At 44.4% G+C, this 20,506-nt stretch overlaps 1 protein-coding gene across 3 annotated transcripts; it reads right to left on the bottom strand.

The window, feature by feature from the left end:
* Positions 1 to 296: 296 nt before the first annotated feature.
* cwc27 (CWC27 spliceosome associated cyclophilin) lies at positions 297 to 20,487 on the bottom strand. 3 transcript variants are annotated; one of them, XM_054757897.1, is made up of 14 exons: positions 20,092 to 20,483; positions 19,919 to 20,015; positions 19,705 to 19,817; positions 19,468 to 19,611; positions 19,301 to 19,399; positions 18,741 to 18,844; positions 18,582 to 18,651; positions 18,432 to 18,511; positions 18,321 to 18,351; positions 18,138 to 18,250; positions 9,049 to 9,149; positions 2,319 to 2,428; positions 2,078 to 2,187; positions 297 to 634 (listed from the first exon to the last, which is right to left on the bottom strand). In XM_054757897.1, exons 2-14 carry the CDS (start codon positions 20,007 to 20,009, stop codon positions 472 to 474), a joined length of 1,329 nt encoding a protein of 442 aa, XP_054613872.1. In that variant the 5' UTR covers positions 20,010 to 20,015; positions 20,092 to 20,483; the 3' UTR covers positions 297 to 471. The 3 variants fall into 3 exon arrangements, with proteins under 3 accessions (XP_054613872.1, XP_054613871.1, XP_054613873.1); XM_054757896.1 differs by having other exon boundaries at positions 20,131 to 20,475; XM_054757898.1 differs by lacking the exons at positions 19,301 to 19,399; positions 19,468 to 19,611 and having other exon boundaries at positions 20,131 to 20,487.
* Between the last annotated feature and the right edge of the window lie 19 nt (positions 20,488 to 20,506).

The following is a 20,506-nucleotide window of genomic DNA, read 5'->3' as shown; positions in this document are numbered from 1 at the left end:
ATGTAACATTAACTCTGCTTCCTGTTCCACATGCGCATTTAAGAATAATCCCACAAGTGTGGTTAAAACACAGAAAAAAAAAAAAAAAAAGAATAGTGTGCTTGCCAAAGGCAGCTCCTGGTCACACGCGGCGGCGTTGCATTTACTCCAAAATCAGCAAAGTCTTTGGTTTGGCCTGACCTGGACAGAGCGAGCGTGTGGGGGTTTTGTGAGTCATGATAAGAAATGGAGGAAAAAGATCACAGCTCAGCAACGAACCACGCGGACCACAACTAAGACAGAAAACAATCATTAGCTCGCTGGTTAGCAGGCGTGTTTATTTGTCACAGGTTGCTCACCAACATCATCACATGACGACCAACAACAGCTGTTCAAAACCTCCCGCCATCACCATGACAGTCCGCATCCTAAATCCTGACATGTGAGCCATGGGATCTGGCTTCCAGCCCTGGACCCCAACCCGCCACATCCTCACCTCTTGGCCTTCTTCTCCTTCATGATCTTCTTGCTCTCCTCCCGCCGCCGCTTGTTGACGGGGTTGCGGGGGTCGTAGATCTCGAAGGTGTCCTCGTCCTGCATGTTGGCGTCTTTGACTTTGTGGGTCTGCTCGTCACACTGCAGAACATGGCCCAGCCTGGACGGGATGGTCAGAGGTGGGGCGGTTAAAGGGTGGCAGCAGCGGTGGTGGCAATTGGATTTCACAAATCCAGAGTGTTTGCTCCAATAACAGAAAACTGTTAATTCCACTGAATCCATTCCTCTCCTCATATAGCTGCTACATTAGCATGTAGCTTACAGTAACCACTTTAGCTGCTACTTTAGCATACTTTGGCACAGGGGTCACCAACGTTTTTCCTTGTGAGAGCTACTTTTACAAAATGAAAATGGCCAAGAGCTACTCATTTTTGTAACATTTATTTTCGGAGCTTATTTTAAACCCAAACAAAGCGAATATGCTTGTTTTACCAGAACATGAACAAAATGCTGGTGTCCACAACTCACATGTTGTATTTCACAATGCATTTCTTTCTACTGTTCTTTCATTATTAACTGAAAACCTGAATGAAAAGCAGGCTTGCGGGCACCTCATGTGGTCGTGGGGGCTACCTGGTGCCCGCGGGCACCACGTTGGTGACCCCTGGTTTAGCACATAGCTTCGAGCAACCACTTTAGCTGTTACTTTAGCATGTAGCTAAGAATGATGAAGTTGGAAATGCTACAGAATATACTTTCCTTCTACTGCCGCCCGTTTAGGCAGCAAATTATTTGTGCCAGAATTACTGGCATCCACGTTGCAGTTGTTAACATCTTTAATGGCGAAATATGCATAAAAATGTCTGATGCTCATTGGCTGGTGGCTGTCTGGGCTGCGTTAGCCAACTAGGAATATATTCAACGTCACAGGCGGGCTGCCATGCAAAGCTACACAAGCCTTCTCCGTGTTGATTTTCTTAGCCTTTCCTCACTCAGAGTGGGTGGAGCTACAGCAGAGGCGGGGCTTTCGGGGTGAGCGTGTTGGGGGGGCACAGACACAGATGGAATAGTTTACCTCCTGTGGCCCAGACTTGACTTCCAGTGTCTGACCTGTTGTAACCCACACGGAGTGGCACACACTTCCCACTGCTGTTTTTTTAGGAGCCCCCACTACTCCTTCCTCGTCTGCCCCCTCTTCACCTACCTGGTGGGAGAGGCTGCCAGCGCCAACCGAGTCCCCCCCCCTTGCACTCACACACACTCCTGGAGACTAATGGCAACAACAGATTGTGTTATTGTAAATCTCGGGCTCCCACACATGGTATTCATTTCAAACTGGACTGGCCGGCGCTGCACACTTTCAGATCTGTGCTGAAAACCAGAATATGAGAGCAGAATGCAGCGTCAGGATCCATTTCCTGGAGGCGCGTACGTACTGTACGTACCCCTGAACTTTGGCACACATTTAGCCGCAGACGTAACGTGAACGGAGGCAACGCTAGTCTCTGGAAAGACGGCAGGTGCAGGTAATGAGCCCCCACTAGAGAAGCCGTGAGGGTTTGCTGCGAGACGTTCATGGAATGTTAGTCGCTCCGTCACCTACCAGCCTTTGTCATCGTCCTCGGCCAACTCCTCCTCGTCGTCCTCCACCTCGGGAGCATCGTTGATAGCCGACGACAACTTCGACTTAAAGCGGTTGAGCAGATCCATCGTCTGGCGAAGAAGCAAAGACTAGAATTGTTGAACCTCACGACCCGCTGGTCCTTCCAGCCACTTACGTTCGTATCAAAGCTCTCCTGACACAGAAGTGCATAAGCGGCGGTAGAAGATGAAGACTTCTTTACCTGCTCTTCTCTCCCCGAGCCTTTCTTCTTCTTGCCTTTCCTCCGCTCCTCGTACTTTTTCCTCTCCTCCAGATACTCAGCCACGGCCTCGCTGGTGGGCTTTTTCACCTCTGGAGGAAACAGGAGACACATCAAGACTACGGTGCGAAGCATGTCAGCAGCAAATCTGCTTTGGTTATCTTTATTAGCTGAGAGATCCACTCAGTCATGACTCAGCATATCACAATGAAACACTGAACTGCGGCACCGTGAAGTTCTCCAGCGCTTTGACAGATGAGCTCAGCCAGACATGTCCGGCATCACCATCAGACGGCAAAGATAAAAGGAGGACCGCCATCTTGCTGATCTGTGGCAGCCATCATAGGAGAAGCGGCGCGGGTGGAAGTGGTCTCATCTGGGATTGACATCGCTCTGCGGGAATCCACTGGCGCTTGCCAAAGCCGTGCCTGAGATGAAGATGTAGTGGGCTTGGGCCTCAACAGAGTAACCTCTCACTTCATCTTCCTCCACACTTGGCTTACATTGCAGGAAGCAGCCGCTGCATGCATGCCTCACTCTCTTAAAAAGACACGTCAGTCATCCCTCCTTTACGGCAGCTCACAGGCTCCACACCCGACCACGTTACATTGATTTCTGCAATGTGGGATTCAATGCTAATCAATGCAATATTGTCATAGTTAGAGCATAGAAAACCTGTTTACATCTTTCTAAATATCCTTTTTAACATGATTAGAGCCCTGTAGACATGAAATAACACCCCTACAGTCACCTTTACACCCGCACAGCAGGCTAGTGAGCTAACCAGCTAGCCTTGAATTTATTTCTTTGAAACTTAAGAAGCCAAGAACTTACCGCTTCCACACGGAATGGGAGGAGAGGTGCTTTTCTGTGTATCATGTGGGACATGCCATGGCTGACTTCAGGCAGCATTAAGGTAATGTCATGTAAGCTAATGTGTCATTACTGCCACCTAGTGACCACAATGCTACATATCACTTGGATTTCCAAATGCTTTGGCTAATAATAGACCGTAGTCTACCACCAAACACACATCATTTATGAAAAACCACGAGGGAGTGATCACCGAACCACCATACTGTGAGGGATGACTGTACAGTGGAACCTTCGTGAGTGTCATTCATTCCTTCCAGAAGGTCCGACTCTAACCCAAACGGACGCTAACTGAACCATAAGAAATCATGTCAATCCAATTCATCCCTTCCAGAAAGCTGAAAGTGTTCAGGCAAAACATGCTTTTATGATTGTACACGCATGTGTAAATGCATAGAAATGATAAAGGATAAACGACCATTGAAGGCTACATTGACCTTCACGGAAGACGTGATTGTTGATGTGAGTGTTCCCAAAGACATAGCAAGACACCACACGGACAACACCTTCCTGTTTTGCCATGACTTATTTCTAAAATAACCCAAAATGGAGCCTATTGACTATTGAATTGAAGTCACTGAGGACGTCATAGACGGGCTACGTACTGTAGCTGACTTCCACGTCCAGCCGCCATTTTGTTAGCAAGGTAGCTTCTTTGTTAGAAGCTAAGCTGAAGACGTTTTGCGATAAAAATGCATCAAGACTCATGCTTTACTCATGCAGTGTATTAACACAACAAAACATGTGCTGTATTGTATGCTAACTGGAAAACATACGCCAACCGGGGCGGAAGCAAACAGAGGGTCCACTGTGTTCTGCAAAAGTGACGTTCTAACGGTAACGTCTCCCTAGGGCTGTTTATGTTCTGAAAAAAGGTAAGCTTCACTACACATCTTAAAATGCAGCCTGGTCCTCTACCAACTATCCAACAGTCAGATCCACAGGTGGGAGCTGGAAGTTGGAGTCTTTCTTTTTTCTTTAGCAAACAGGCTAGCCTAGCATGATGTTACTGTTGTGTAATGTTAGCACTTTAGCTACAGTATAATATAATAGCGTCTCACAGCTGGCCTGGTGGAACTGGAAGAGGTGGTCGGAGACCGGGAAGTCTAGACTTCCCTACTGAGACTACTGAGACTGCTTCTCCTGTGACCCGGCCCGCATAAGTGGAAGAAAATGGATGGACGCAATCAGCAGCGCCTCTGCTGGTTGCGCACTCCAAGAGACTGATGATCCTATTCACATCTCTTCTACTGTTCATCCTGCTCAGCACCAAACCAAGCCACTGGGTGGGAATGTGAAGTTGGCTACAAAGTCGTGGACTGTCTGCAGGTCCAGTGGAGAACAAGAAGAACATGTAAACACACAATTCATTTCCCGCCAATGCTGAGTGTAGTTTTCCAATGGATGTCTGGTGAACAGACTCACCGGTCGTGAAGTCACCAAGTAGCAAAGTCTGTTGGCCTGAGGTGCCGCCTAATGGCCCAGCAGTTTGTCACCCCGCAAACCTTCAGCTGCTCCAAACAAATGAGCTAGCAGAAACAACACTGAGGCTCCATGTCGGCTTGGAGACTTCAAGGTGCCCATCTACCTGCCTTGCACAACAGAAGCTCAGTCTGTAAGGACGTCGCTTTGACATCGGAACTGACCCAGACAAGACAGACATGCTTTCTGAAGCTTCCGCTTCATTGCCGAGGTGCCCTTGAACAAGAACTGTGCAAAGCCACTGGAAAGAGTGATGGGTCGTCCAAAGTTGCAGCAAACCAGAGTGCATGACCTGTGACCTCAAGCTACAACGATCCTGAGGAGGTGACCAGGGACTTAATCACAGAGATGACAAAACATCTCCATCATCACTCAACCCTGGCTCTCGCTAACATGGACGCTGCTCGAGGGGGTGCAAGCTTCTTGGGCTTCCTGATTTATACGTGTGGCAAGTGATCGCCTTCCATCAGACACGATGCTGGATGCTGAACGATGATGCCCCCGGGCCGTGCCCAGCGAGCACACATCAGCCTCTCCAGCTGTTGTCCCAAACCACTATCTTTAGCTTTCTCGCTACATTCCTCCCCTCTCCTGTCACCTGGGATCCGTCGGGGAAACAAATCACGAAGTCGGTGTTGTAGTCTTCATAGGACACTCTCCCCGCGCCCACCTCTGCAGCTTTTTAAGGGCGCCCATCTCTGACGCAACCTTGCTGCCAATCATCAATCAAGAAATCATTTTGGATGGTTTATGCTTTGAGGCCCAACCATTATGACACTAATAAGAATTAAATATAAATACAGTGTTCCTTCTCTTATCACCAACCATAGGTTCCCAAAATAGCCCGCAATAAGTGAAATTTGTGAAGTAGCCAACTGTATTAGTTTACAAAGATGATATACTGTATGTTTTAAGGCTGTAAAAGCCTCACCTCGCCACACCCTTTAGACACTTTTCTCAGACAGGTATGAACATTTTCTCACACTTGAAACAATGTCAAAGTTCAAGTACACTAAGTCCACAACTAACGAACACAATTGGTTCCAGACGACCGTTCTACAGTAAAGTGGAATTGTTCTTAAGTAGGGTAAAAGGTAATATTAGCAATGATATAGGTACTACATGTACGTGTATACATATACAGTATATGTGTATGTATGTTATCACCAATGATATAGGTACTACATGTACGTGTATACATATACAGTATATGTGTATGTATGTTATCACCAATGATATAGGTACTACATGTACGTGTATACATATACAGTACATGTGTATGTATGTTATCACCAATGATATAGGTACTACATGTACGTGTATACATATACAGTATATGTGTATGTATGTTATCACCAATGATATAGGTACTACATGTACGTGTATACATATACAGTATATGTGTATGTATGTAAATATGAGTTTGGATGCAGTAGTAATATTAAACCAGGATCATTAATGAAAAAAACAATAATAAAAGTGATATAATAATACGTAATGATAAATGTTATTTACCTTTGAAGAGGAGTGGTCGAGCATACGTCGTTGTGGAGGAGGAGGAGGAGATATTGAAAAAAAGGACAAATGGTGGTGGTGGTTAGACTCTTCTAAAAGAGGTAGTGTTCTGTGGGTGGTGTAGAATTAAGCAGGCCTATTAACTCTTCATCAACTTTAATCACACGCTCTGTCCAGGTTGTACAATTTATCTTTCCACTTAGCTTTACACTGTATCTCCCCAGCGTCTAACTCTTCCTCTGTTGGTCCCATTAGCTCTAAGGTGCATTAGCAGTGTCACAGTGCCCTCTACTGGTCAAGCATGTACAGTAGCAGTACAATAGACCAGTCGGCTTGTGTTCGCATCCACGAATGTTCGCTAATCGGGTGTTCGTAAGTTGGGGACCTAGTGTGTATATACAGTATATATATACTGCTCAAAAAAATTAAAGGAACACTTCAAAAACACATCAGATCTAAACTGGGGGAAAAATGATGTTGAATATGTTTCCTGATAATAAGTGGGTGATGTATTAGTAACAAAATGATGCCACATCATTTGATAGAAATGAAAATGATCACCCTATAGAGGGGGGAAATCAAAGACACCCCAAAAATGAAAGTGAAAAAATGATGCAGCACACTGGTCCATTTAGCTAAAATGTCATTGTAGCAACTCAAAATGATTCTCAGTAGTTTGTGTGGCCCCCACGTGCTTGTACGCATGCCTGACAACGTGGGGGCATGCTCCTAATGAGACTACGGATGGTGTCCTGGGGGATCTCCTCCCAGATCTGGACCAGGGCATCCATGAGCAAGTTCAACCTGAGCACATGCGACAGACGTGAAAGGGTGTGGAGATGCCGTGGAGAACGTTATGCTGCCTGCAACATCATTCAGCATGACCGGTTTGGTGGTGGGTCAGTGATGGTTTGGGGAGGCATATCCCTGGAAGGATGCACAGACCTCTACAGGTTAGATAATGGCACCCTGACTGCTATTAGGTATCGGGATGAAATCCTTGGACCCATTGTCAGAACCTACGCTGGTGCAGTGGGACCTGGGTTCCTCCTGGTCCACGACAATGCCCGACCTCATGTGGCTAGTGTATGCAGGTAGTTCCTGGAGGATGAAGGAATTGATACCATTGACTGGTCCCCACGTTCACCTGACCGAAACCCAATAGAACACCTCTGGGACATTATGTTTAGGTCCATCCGGCACCGCCAGGTTGCTCCTCAGACTGTCCAGGAGCTCAGTGGTTGACAGACTACAACACTTCCCACAATGCAATTCTTCTTAAAGGGCCAGGCTCGGCCTGCAACAGTGTGCATAAACACTACTGATGACATAACAAACACTCCAGGACAAAGTGATGCGCCCCCTCCACTATTTGAGAATGGACCAAAGCCTACTTGTGGTTACCAACTACCACTAAGGAAATGCTAACTTCCTTAGCATCAGGTTTCCTTATTTATTTAATGGCATAGGTGCAAAGTGGAAGATATGGTCCCAAGCTTCCATCCGAGCCTGGATGATATCTGGCCCTGCCCCAGTCTGGAGATTCACAAAAATATGACATTCCTTTGGTTCCACGCTCTTGTTTGCTTGGTTTTGCTGCTTCACTTCAAAATCTGGTCTGGAAGAAATAATCTCCAAGAAACATTTTTAACTTTTGATGTTTCAAAGACAGAAATCATTTGTCAATGACGTGAGAAAATAACCAAGCCATGATTTGCTGCAGTCCACCCCAGCCCACTCCCACCCTGCAAAACTTGCCAGGTCACTTGAAGTGAACGAGAATGGAGAATCTGAGATTTAAAGCTCGGAGGGACGAGCGTGTCCACGCTAACGTGCAAGCGTGCTCTGCAGCGCAGCGGCGCTTGTGAGATAAAACAAGCGTTGGCTAGCAGAGAGAGTTTAAAGTTGTCTTGCAAGCATCCATCTTGCCTGCTGTGGCCACAGGCCCATGTCATGGAACAATTCACTGTCGTGGATTTCTGCTCCTGGCGCAGCAGTAAACCCAGCAAGGCCTTAAAGCAGTGAGGACCACATACTGAAACAAAGGATGCAACTTTGCCACTCTGATGTTTGGTCAAGATATGCTAAGAAGTAGAACATATTCATCCTGGGATGTACCAAAAACCTCCTCCCTCTGAGAACACAAATCACCATCTACAGGGCACACATATGACCACTTATGGAGTATGCTTCTCCTATTTGGAGTGGAGCAGGCGCCACAGCAGTTATACACTCTTGGCAGGCTGCAGAGGAAAGCCCTCCCATTACTAAAAATCGAGGAACCACTCGAACACGGGAGGAGAGTCGCATCCCTTTCTTCATGAAACCCTCCATTGAAATACTGTAGCTCCAATCCTGCCTGAGGAAGCAACAAAGCATGCATAGCGGATGATGGCACAATTCCGCTTGTACCTCTGTGTAAGTGGCGAGTAAAGGCTGATTCTGATTCTGAGAACTCAATCTTCTGCATACGTAACCAATATTCCCAAGTCCGACACCCAGTGTCATCTTTCCAGCCAGGTTGTGGAACTCCCTCCCACTGAGTATGCTTGCAGAGACTCCTCACATGTATTGTTTCAAGTCAGCAGTTAATGCACATATTTAACGATATTAATAGTGAATGAAATACAAATGGGCTTTTTTTTGTGTTGTGGCTATTTATACCCACGACATTTTAGGGCCGTTTTTCATCTAATTGATGGCACCACCAGGCCTTGAACCTAATAAAAAAAGAAAAAAGTGCATCCCCATCGTGTGGTTTTGAAAGAGCATTAAAATACGCCTTGCATTAGCCACTTAATTACAAAAAAACAATAAAAGACCCAAAGAGCAGCCCACATACCCTCCTTGACTTCCTCCACAGCAGGCTTGGATCCATCTTCTCTTTGCTTTAAAGCCTTCAGCTCCTTCTTCAACTGGCGGACTTCTTTGCGCAACTCTTCACTGCGGAGGGAGAAACATGTCCAAAATGTTAACCACACAAACAAACTCCAATTTGCATTCTGAGCTTGCGTTAAAGGACAAACGCTGCAACCGAGGAAAGCTTCAGGATGGGTTCCCCGAGTGGGAATCTTGACAGGAACTGACCAGGCAGGGACAACATACGACACACACGACCCGTCAGAAGCTTGGGAAGTGTCTCCAAACTTTGGACTGAGTCTCTGTCCTGGCTGGCTGACTGCAAAAATGCTAATAGAGTGTGAACCCTTGCCTGTCCTGCTTCACTTGCTATGGGACCAGCATGCTATACATATACTGTATACTGTATCAGCATGATTGTGATTGATTATGGAGCCCGTGTGATCATCCATGCACAGAAGACCAGTGTTTGGATGCATCTTTAAACTCTTGACACCTCAGTATGGATGCTAGTAAAACTTGTTTACACTCTCCCGTGTTCCAGCCCAAGCAAGGTGGGGGAATCCATCAGGCCTCTGTTACCCACACGGCCGAGCCACTTGGCAGGCGGCCCGAAAGCCGGACTCCTGCAAAGTCCAGAAGGGACGTGGATTCCTGTCTGCCTGGCATGACGCATGGTCGTGCGGCCCGCCCGGTTGCAGGTGTTCTGCTGAGGCCTGATGGTATTTGTCTTCCTGGAGAGCCTGACACCTGCACCTTCTCTTCTGCACGACCAAAAAGCTCAGGTAAGCTGCGGCATCTGGGCCCCTGGAGGAGAAACATGTGAAGCATCTCCAGACTAAACAATGACAGCCTTTCTTCCTGACGTCTGCTTCTCCACTCTGACCTTAATGTCCTCGGGACGTCCCATTCCTGGTGTAAGTCAGCCACATTGTGTGCTGCAACTCCACTACGTAGAAATGTTTCAGGCCTGCGTGCACGCCCCAACTGTTCGCAAGTCATTGGCCGGTCTACTCTTAACCTGATCAGCTATATATACATATATATGTGTATACACACACACACACACACACACACACACACACACACACACACACACACACACAGTATACAAGTACATGCACACACTGTGTGTGTATACTTACACAGTACAATATAGATTTTTTTGTCCAGCTTTCCTTTTCCTTTCACTTTTCCCCCCAACAAGACTAAACAAGTTATAAATTCTATTAGAATATGTACTAATAAAATATTGGTTCATAAAATACAATAAAAACTTAGCATATAAGAAAATACTGTATATTGTATGGTGATATATATATATATATATACACACACACACACACACACTGTATATATATATATATATATATATATATATATATATATATATATACTGCCTATAGATAAAGTTCAAATAAAATATTTGAATTTTAATGATCAACCTACTCGGTTGGACACAAGAAATGACAAAGTGACTCGCGCATATTTCACTCCTCTGACGGGCCTCTTCGTCCTGACGCCATTCAGCTGTGACGTTTTTGTATCCTTTTTAAAACATATTCCTCCTGCCGTCATATTTTAATCCTCCTCGTCATCCTCCTTCAACCAAAGATTACAGCTGCAACCTCTACCTTCCTTCAGCATGTCCAGAAGCCCAACGTTTTGTGCGATGGTACCCACGGTGGGCTTTTAACAAATGTCAAAAGAAGAGAGTAGGGAAAGAAACCCAAAAGCACACAGAAGCAAAAAGGAGAGGAGTGGTAGTCCCTTATGTAGCGGGGGTCTCCGAAAAACTCCAGAGGATCTTATGGCAACACAAAATTCCAACCTATTTTAAACCAGTAAATACCCTGAGACAAAAATGAGTGCATCCTAAAGACAAGGCTCCAAACCAAAAACAGAGCAATGTGGTCTATTCCATCCACTGTAAAGATGAGGAATGCAAAGAGCACTACATTGGGGAAACTAAGCAAATGCTCCAAAAAAGGCTTTATCAACATCGCAGGGACAATTCTAGTGGTCCTCAATCAGCAGTACATCTACACCTTAAAGCTACCAATCACTCTTTTCAGGACAGCGAGGTAAAGATTTTGGCCAAAGAAAACAGATGGTTTGAAAGAGGAGTAAAGGAAGCTATTTTTGTCAAACAACAGAACCCATCATTGAATCGGAATGGTGGTTTGAGGTTTAATTTGGACCCTGTGTTCAGCAGGTTACTGAGACCAAAACCCACAGCTCTTAGTCTTGCAAATGAGGTGAAGCCAGGGCCGAGCCAGAACAATAGATGCTAACGAGCCAGTATCAGAGTCGTTCATACCCAACTACAGGGAGCTACACTTCCCTTTGATCGGAGGTGCTAATGGGAGGAGAGGATTATACCACTACTCCGCCCAGGCTTAGTGTAAGGAACCAATAGGAGGAGGGCATTGCCACACCAATTCCGCCCACTCTTACTGTATTTAAGGCCTAGGCTACCAGCACTTGTTAGTTCGCTGACAAAGCTCTTCGGATGAGGAGCGAAATGTCCGACACATTCTTCACAGAAGTACGGATGAAGTCTCATGAAGCCTTTTCCTTGTGTTTCAATATGTTTTACTGTGTTTCAATATGTTTTACTGTGTTTGAATATGTCTTATTATGTTTGAATATGTTTTACTGCTTCAATGTTTTACTGTGTTTCAATATGTTTTACTATGTTTCAATATGTTTCACTATGTTTTACTATGTTTGAATAAGTTTTACTGTGTTTCAATACGTTTGAATAAGTTTTACTCTGTTTGAATGTTTTACTGTGTTTGAATATGTTTTACTGTGTTTCACTATGTTTGAATACATGTATGTTTTACTGTGTTTGAATGTTTTACTGTGTTTGAATGTTTTACTGTGTTTCAAAATGTTTCATCATCATCATCATCAACTTTATTTCAGACATATGCATGGTCCATAGAACAATATACAGTATATAAAACAAAAACAAACAAACAAAAAAATCCACACAATTAAAAATGGCTATCTCTTGCTATATAGATTAAGGCGCCAGTGTTTTTCTACAAACTAGAAAAGAACCTGACTGAGCTTTGTTCAGGGTTGGTCAGTACACTTATGATGCTGTTTGCAGAGGATGTTAGCCTACACATACATCTGTACATGAGGTTCCGTAACACAGCAGCACAAGTTGGTACAGCAGCCTGGACAAACATTTGACTGGCACTAGTCCAGCGGGGCACCTTAAGCAGCATCCTCATGCCATCCTTGTATGCCACCTGAAGCTTATGTATACTGCTTTTTTTATAATGCTGCCACAAGTGGGCAGTATACATAGGAGTACAATATGCTTTAAAAAGTGCAGTTTTAACAGATACTGAGCACATAGAAAACTTACGAACAAGCATATTAGTTTGTGCATATTGCATACAACATTGTCTATAAATGTCTCTATCATCTGTCAGGTCAGTGGATTTGTAATGACCCAAATATTTCACCTCATCATAGACTTTTAGGATGTTATCTGCCAGTGAGAAGTCAGGGAAAGTTAATTTCATGTCCTTGTTACTCCTGACAATCATAATATTGCTCTTTTCTGAATTATATTTAATATGAAAGTCTAGGCCATACTGTGAACAAACCCTTAACCACTGCTGTAGACCAGCACTGTATGGAACGAAGATCACCAGATGGTCAGCATACATCAGGTGGTTTGTGGGAGTATCACCAACCCGACAGCCAGTCCTACATTCATTCAGCAGCTTAGATAGATCATCCATATCCGTGTTCAAAAAACAGGGAGACAAAATCCTGCCTTGTCGCACCCCATTCCCAACATGAAAGGGAGATGATGCAGAGTTTCCCCATTTAACAAACATAGACTGCTGAGCAGACCAAAACACTAACATTCTTATTCAATATTTTGGGACACCTCTATTATACAATTTGTGAAATAACCTTTCATGATTTATATGGTCAAAAGCCTTTGAGGTGTCAGTAAAGCAAACAAAAATGGTAGTATTGGGCTCATAGTAATGTTTCTGCCATAACTGAGTAATTTCATGTGGTCCGTTTGCCCCATCAATATTTGTTGGCAAAGACGTTTTAAAAGTGTTCAATCTTTTGATTTCTTTCCAAAATTCAATAGGACTATTGTTTTGTCATTTTTCTGCAAGTGAGTCTGATCTCAATGTATTTTCATTCCTCTTAATAAATCGTAGGATATATTTAAAATTTGCATTTGCCTGTTTCTTATAGTCAGATAAGGGACCATGTTTAGGTTTTCCTGCTTCAACCCACAGTTTAAAAGCTCTTCTGGCCTCAGCATGAAGCTCTTCTGCATATTCATTCCAGCCTGGCCTGGCTTTATATTTTTTTTGTTCCATTGACAGACTTGCTTGAGATAATAAGGGATTCTACAATTTTCTCATACAGGGAGCACAACTCTAGGTAGGCCATGTTGCACATTCTTACAATTCATATCACGACATGTAACTGTACTTTTTGACAATTCAATTTTACTCAGTAAAATATCAGACTGGGTACTGTAAAGATGAAAATCTTGCTCGGTCAAATTGGCCCAATTTATTTTCCCTTCTTCTGAGTTGTCACTCACAGGCAAGAGGGCTGGCAAATTGCCCATATTTATGGATAAAGAAAATGGTACATGATCAGATGTTGCGAACTCATAATTGATCCTGAAGGCCTCTATAGAGTCATGTGCATCTTCAGTGCAGATGCAGTGGTCTAACCATGATGAGTGCCATGCTTCACTAATGTAAGTGTAGCTATCCAGTGGCAAGAGTACTTCACTGGACAGAGTCAACCCATTATTGGAACAGAATCGCTTTAAATGATCAGCAAATGCAGATTTTGAATCTGACACATCAGCATTCATGTCACTCACGATGAAGAAACAAGTAGAAGGGTTGTCCTGAACATATGATAAAACATAGGCCAACCTATAAAGGTATTCATACTCATTGTGGGGACTTTCATAGGGTGTGTATACGTTTAGTATAATAAAAATTTTACCCCCACAGCTGAACTCTATTCCTATAGCCCAATCAACATCAAGTCTAACCACTTTAATCAATTGATCATATCTTTTATGCCTATCTTTTATATATAAATAAGGACATCAGTATTTAAAATGTGATTTGTAGAATAATAAATATGAAAAGGTAAGTCAATTGATTAGCTGTAAAAATAAATAAATAAACTTCATAAGTCATCATATATTTGTCATCAATTCCATTTAAATGCAATTTCTTCACCATTTCAAAGCATAATAGAATAATGGATTAATATAAGCCTGCAATGAGTAAGTCCAAATGTGTCCTTGCTACTGTATGTATCATTTTGGGTACAAGTGTATGTGAGATGATAAATGAAGGCCTGAAGCTTGCTGGGTCATATACCAGGAGAAGCCTCCAGTGGTCAGAGAAGGTGATGGTCCATGAAGACCAGACAGCCATAGAAGCGTCCCTAAAGGGAGATCATATAAAAGTTTAGGAGAGGCTGTGCAGCTGTGGCAGGCCAGCTGCTGTCCTTCTCTTGGTCAAACGAAAAAGGAGTGAAACCTAAAAAGAGCTGCGGATGATTCACTTTTCATCAAGAAAGCATATGAGGTGACTGGCAGCGGCCCAACGAGTCTCTCGTGATTCAGAAGCTCCAGAAGACTCGGGTGTCTGGCAGGAGTCTGAGGCTGACACAGGAATTTGACAATGCCTTAAAATAGCCATGTGATGACTGTTTGCCTCCTCAAAAAACTCTGAAATACATCAGCATGGGCCTACTTGTCCTTTTTGGACTTCTACAAATTCTGGCTTTACAACCTTGGAGTGAGACATAAAGAGTTAAAGGTATATTCCAAAAAGTTCATTGAACACCTTGGTGCTACCACAAGGATGCCTCTAAGTGATGCGGACCACTGTGCTGGAATAACAAGACGGCCGGGTGAACTCGCCTTGGAAGGGGGTGGTGGTGATTGGGGGGGGGGGGGGGGGGGGGGGGGGGGCACTCTGCGGCTTGGGCCGGGGCCAAGCAGAACTGTGTGCTGCAGAGGCCAGGAATCCAAACCTCAACGCAGGAATTTGCATGACTCTGCACAGCGATCCAGACCGACGCACACAACCCACCAAGGGTCCCGGCTTTTACAACACCGTCTGTCTCGCAAGGACCCCCCCACACCCCACACCCCAAAAACGCTCTGGTCGCTATGACGCCAGACATCAAAGCATCTTGGAGAATGCAAAACATCTGATAGCAAATGCTAAACAGTTAGCTATGGCGCTCCTTTTATACCCGTATAGTCGGGATAGACTTACTGTAGATAGACATGCACTGTCAAGCGCTTGCTTGCTAGTTTTGCAATACCGGTGCGTTCATCCTTCACAAGCCTACCTTATACAACGTGTATAAGGCAACACATTCGTAACTGTTGTTCAAGTGTAAAAATAAGGTCAGCCCTGTTAAGAGCAAATAAAAATGTCTGAACTTGAATGACAAACAACTAAAGTGCAATGCTAAGTTGCCTTTCATCACAGACGTGGCCCACATGTCCCATTCATTAGCAAGCAGGGGTGTCCCAAGTGTGGCCGGTGGCCATTTTCAGCCTGCAGCACCTTTTAAAATTAATTTGATTAAAAAAATGAATTCATTGTTCATGAAATACATTATTTTAAAATTATTTTCTAATATTTATTATTTTTAGCCATGGTATTTTTATTATACATGTTTTAATGATGTACTATTTTTATTATTCTTCCATAGTCTTATTATTTTTAGTGATTTATTAAGTATGAATTTAAATGATGTCTAAATGATGCTATAAAGCGTAAAAGGAGGTGAACCAGTGTTCATAGTAAAACATAAGTCTTGTCGACAGCCAACAGTCTTGCTTCAGCCTCGATGGAAGAAAACAGCCAGAAAAAGCCAAAGAAAGAGCAAAACACACATTCCTCACATCCTTCCTTGCGGAGGTCTCGTGAGATATGCTGACTGTGCACGGTTCAAACTGGCTTCCAGTTTAGAAGCCAGAAATTGTTGGTCAAATTCCAAATTGTACAACCTGAGCACTTTCGCTGCATTTCCGAGACTCCAAACTCGACTGTTCCAGACGTGCACGTCTGTCTGGACGCCTTTCCAGCCAGCCAGCGCCCCATGCAGGGTCGATGTGCTGCACTGGGCCCTGAGTTCTGTAAACCTGGCAGCTTCCAAACATACACAATCCTGTAGCCAAGCGCTGGATTATCTCAAGTGGTTTTCCACACGCACACACACACACACACACACACACACAGAATAACTTGTGAATCTCTGCAAGGCCTCAGTGTGTGAGCGTATGGGCTTGTGTCCACAGAAGCCATCCAGTCCTGGTGTGGACCACGCATGTCTGATGACCCACTTAGGATGGGTGCATGGATGATGATGCAATACTATAAAACAATAAAGATTGTCGGATGCCATGTCGCTGTGTAAAAGTGTGTATAGGGTTGGATCTGACGTAGCTACTTTGGACACACCTTATTAGATGCGTGCAGGTGTACCTATTATTCTGACTTGTGACAGCGCCCCCCTCCACAGGTGTTGGTCCTCCTCCCATTCAGAACACTTGAAAGCCCTGATGGAACACAAGCGCTGGCCAGGCAGGAGTGGGGTAGGGATGGTTCATGGTGGGGTGTTAGGACCCCCCCCCCCCATACAACAACGTCCCCTTTGTGCAGGACTAAGAGTGTACCTTGCAGCCTGCTCTGTGATGGCCTGCCAAGACAAACCACTGTGTTGGGTTACACTTCTTGTAGCAAAACAATCTGTGCTTGTGTTTAATAAACTACACTCTGTCGGCTCCATGCCTGGCTGTCAGTCAAGCGCACGCACGCACACACACACACACACACACACACACGCACACACACACACACACACACACACACACACACACACACACACACACACACACACACACACACACACACACACACACACAGTTTATCCCATTAGCGCTAATGAGAGGGGCAAGCTTGATGATGCATGTTGAAAGCTACCTGTTGAGGAGACGACCGCTCTCTCTCCAATCAGGTGTTTTTTGTTAGGGTTTTTTTTTACCCCTCGCACATTATCGCCTCTCATGCACCTGCGCTGCCACCCGCTTCCACTTCAGCACGCTCAGTCATTAAAAGCATCAGCACTTGGACACTCCACAAACGTGCTATGCTGCTCTTTTTTTGGTTGCTATGTGTTTGTTATATGAACAGCTTTTGGACATATAGGGTGTTTTATCTCTGACATGGTAGAACCACATAAACCATCTCGAGCTCTGAGAAGGTCCGCTGCTGGTGCCCAGAGTCAGGACTAAACACGGCGAGGCTGCATTTCAGTTTTACGCTGCCAAAGTCTGGAACTGTCTTCCAGAAGATGTGCGACAATCCTCAACTTTGGCAACGTTCAAATCCATCTCTGCAACCTCAAATGTCCGATCCAATCCAAACTCTTCTACTCAACTGTGCACATGACAACGAAAACTATTTTATCTGCTCTCTCCATTGTTAGTCTTTTTTGGATTTTATGGAATGATTTCTGGAATTTTGTGTCATGATTTGATGTTTTTATGGAATGATTTTATGAAGTGATTTTACTCTTCTTTTCTATAAAGCAATTTGAATGACCTTTTGTATGAATTGTGCTCTAGAAAGGACCTTGCCTTGCCTTATTTTTTTGGATGATTTATTACTTAATTTAATTATGATTTATTTTATTCACATTCTATTTACTATATATTTTCATCATTATTACTCATTTTATTACAAAATAATGTACATTATTTCTATATTTGATTATATTCCCTTTAAAACAACTCATCTTAATTAGTCAATTAATTTGTCATATTAATATAATAATATTACAATTTAAATTGTGCTGTAGAAATGTTTTAAAAATAATGTGGTAATGATCAGCTAAATACTGAAAAACTATTTCGAAGTTTAGTCTAATTGAAGGAGGAGGAGGAGCTGTGGTAATACGAAGATCAACAGCGCCCCCAGAAGGGAATCACCGTGTATTACAAGTGTTTAGATGTGCTACCTCCGGCTGCTCTTCTTCCCCCTTTCTTCTCCATCCTCAGGCACCCTCGCTTTGTCTGCGCCCTTCTGCAGCTTCGCTCGGACCAGCTCGCTCGCCTTCTCGCCTTCGTCGTCCTGGAGGAACACGGCCATGATCCACCCGTAAGACAAGAGCTCCAATTCAGTGTCTTCAGGCCTGACTTACCTGGGATTCATCTCCAGATGCCTTCTCTGCTCTTTTAAAGGGAAACGTGTTTCAATATCAAAGCAGTAAAGCAGAAGAATTCAGTCTTCATCACTCGGCCACTTTGCTTACTTATCCACAACCGGAACGGAGCTCAGTCTGGGATCGTCCTTCAGGAGGTCGTGACTGCTTTTGCTTTTCCCCTTCAGGCTCTAAGGAGACGAGACACGACGGTGGCGAGACGCTGACGCAAACATGGGAGCTTGTGTGACGGATTACTACCTGACTAACTTGGTTGACCATCTCCTCGTCCTCTTCGGCCTCCTCCCCAAATGACAACAGACTGAAATTCCTACAAAGAAAAACCCCAAACAAATAATAATCAAAGATGCCTGGTCCTCTCTGCAGTTGAGTACATAAATACACTTTGGTAATACTGACTTTGTGGCTTTTGACTGCGACTTCTTCCCTTCTTCCTTATCTTTTTCTTTTTTTCCCTTCTTTGTTTCCCGCGGTTCAATGTCATCAAAAGGTGAATGCAACACCTAAAAGGGCAAACAAGAAGATACACCCCATCAGGTGAGCATCCCATCCATCCATCCATTGTCTATACCGCTTCTCCTCTTTTAGGGTCGCGGGGGCATGCTGGAGCCTATCCCAGCTGACTTCGGGCGACAGGCGGGGTACACCCTGAACTGGTCGCCAGCCAATGGCAGGGCACATATAGACAAACAACCATTCACACTCACATTCATACCTATGGACAATTTAGAGTCGCCAATTAACCTAACATGCATGTTTTGGAATGTGGGAGGAAACCGGAGTACCCGGAGAAAACCCACACACATGCAAACTCCACACAGAAATGCCCAAGGGAGAATCAAACCCAGGTCTTCCCGATCTCCAGACTGTTACTGTGTTGGCCAACATGCTAACCACTAGACCACCGTGCGGTCCAGGTGAGCATCCCAAGATGTCCAATATGCAATAAAACGTCTTACTTCTGTACTTTTGATCTTGTGGGGATTTAATGGCCGTTCATCGCCGTCACACTCCACCTCTGCCAGCCTGAGCATGTTATACACAGTGTCGCCTGTCACCTGAAAGGGCACTCGTTTAGGACGGATGTGGTGCCCAGCACAAGCATGTAAAACTCAGCGTCAATCACCTTGCCGAATATGGTGTGTTTGTTATTGAGCTCGTCTGCACGGCCCAGTGTGAAGAAGAACTGACTACCGTTATCATGCGGCCCGGCGTTCGCCATGGCAACTAAGCCTCTCCGGTTGAAGCGCAATCTGGAGTGAAATTCATCCTGAGGGTGGAAGTGAGGACAAACATTACAGCCAATACACTCTGTGTTTAGCAAACAAAGCTTCATGTGTGCTGTTTGAAACACCAGTCCAACCTTGAACGTCCTCCCATATATGGACTCTCCCCCTGTCCCGGTCCCAGTTGGATCCCCACCCTGGACGATGAATTCAGGCACCACTCTGTGGAACTTGGTCCCATCGTAGTAACCTTAGGACATCAGGAGAGTAGAAAGCATTACTAGTGCAAACATATACTGCATGCATTTCTTCATCTATTCCAAGATAACTGTGTCTTTTGGACATGGTCACCTTCCAGACACAGTTGCACAAAGTTCCTGCATGCTTTAGGAGTTTCCTTGGACCACAGCTCGATGTCAATGTCACCTGCAGTGGTCCTCATCAAGACCTTCAACAGATAATAAAGTGAATTAGTGGGGAGATAATGGGCACACTGTAACACTTTGGAATACTCAGATAATCACAGTTGAGCGTGTTCACCGCTTGTAGAAAAAGGCGCTAACCTTTCCATTCGTGGGTGGTTCTTGAATATAAATATTGCTCATTTTCCCCACGAAGAATGCTGCTTTTCTCGTTGGAACGTACGTTAATGTTCACCGAAACGTTGCACAATAGCAACAATGAATGCTTAGTTAGTTAGCTCGTCCACAGACCTTAAGATTCTCGATTATGTGCGCGTCCCTGTTGTTTACGTCCTTTAGGTCTACTCCCTAGGGGGAGTCGACCATAGAATCGCTGATGATTATCTGCTTTTCGAAAATATATAAGCGTATAAATTGCTTTATTTTTTTAAGGAAACGATTTATGTTTATGCTTGACTTATATGAGTATCTCCGTGTAATTGCTTAACAGGCTGTTAGCAAGAAGCAATATCGTAAT

This window comes from Dunckerocampus dactyliophorus, chromosome 17 (genome assembly GCF_027744805.1).
Source record: "Dunckerocampus dactyliophorus isolate RoL2022-P2 chromosome 17, RoL_Ddac_1.1, whole genome shotgun sequence".
Lineage (NCBI taxonomy): Eukaryota > Metazoa > Chordata > Actinopteri > Syngnathiformes > Syngnathidae > Dunckerocampus > Dunckerocampus dactyliophorus.
This window is presented reverse-complemented; position numbering and strand designations above follow the sequence as displayed.

What these genes read in the sequence shown, in the direction of transcription:
- cwc27 (XM_054757896.1), bottom strand. Translation starts at nt 20,172, where the DNA reads ATGAGCAATATTTATATTCAAGAACCACCCACGAATGGAAAG. An exon ending in AACCACCCACGAATGGAAAG is followed by an intron (nt 20,016 to 20,130) that starts GTTAGCGCCTTT and finishes TATCTGTTGAAG; the next exon opens with GTCTTGATGAGGACCACTGC. An exon ending in TATATGGGAGGACGTTCAAG is followed by an intron (nt 19,612 to 19,704) that starts GTTGGACTGGTG and finishes TTCCACCCTCAG; the next exon opens with GATGAATTTCACTCCAGATT.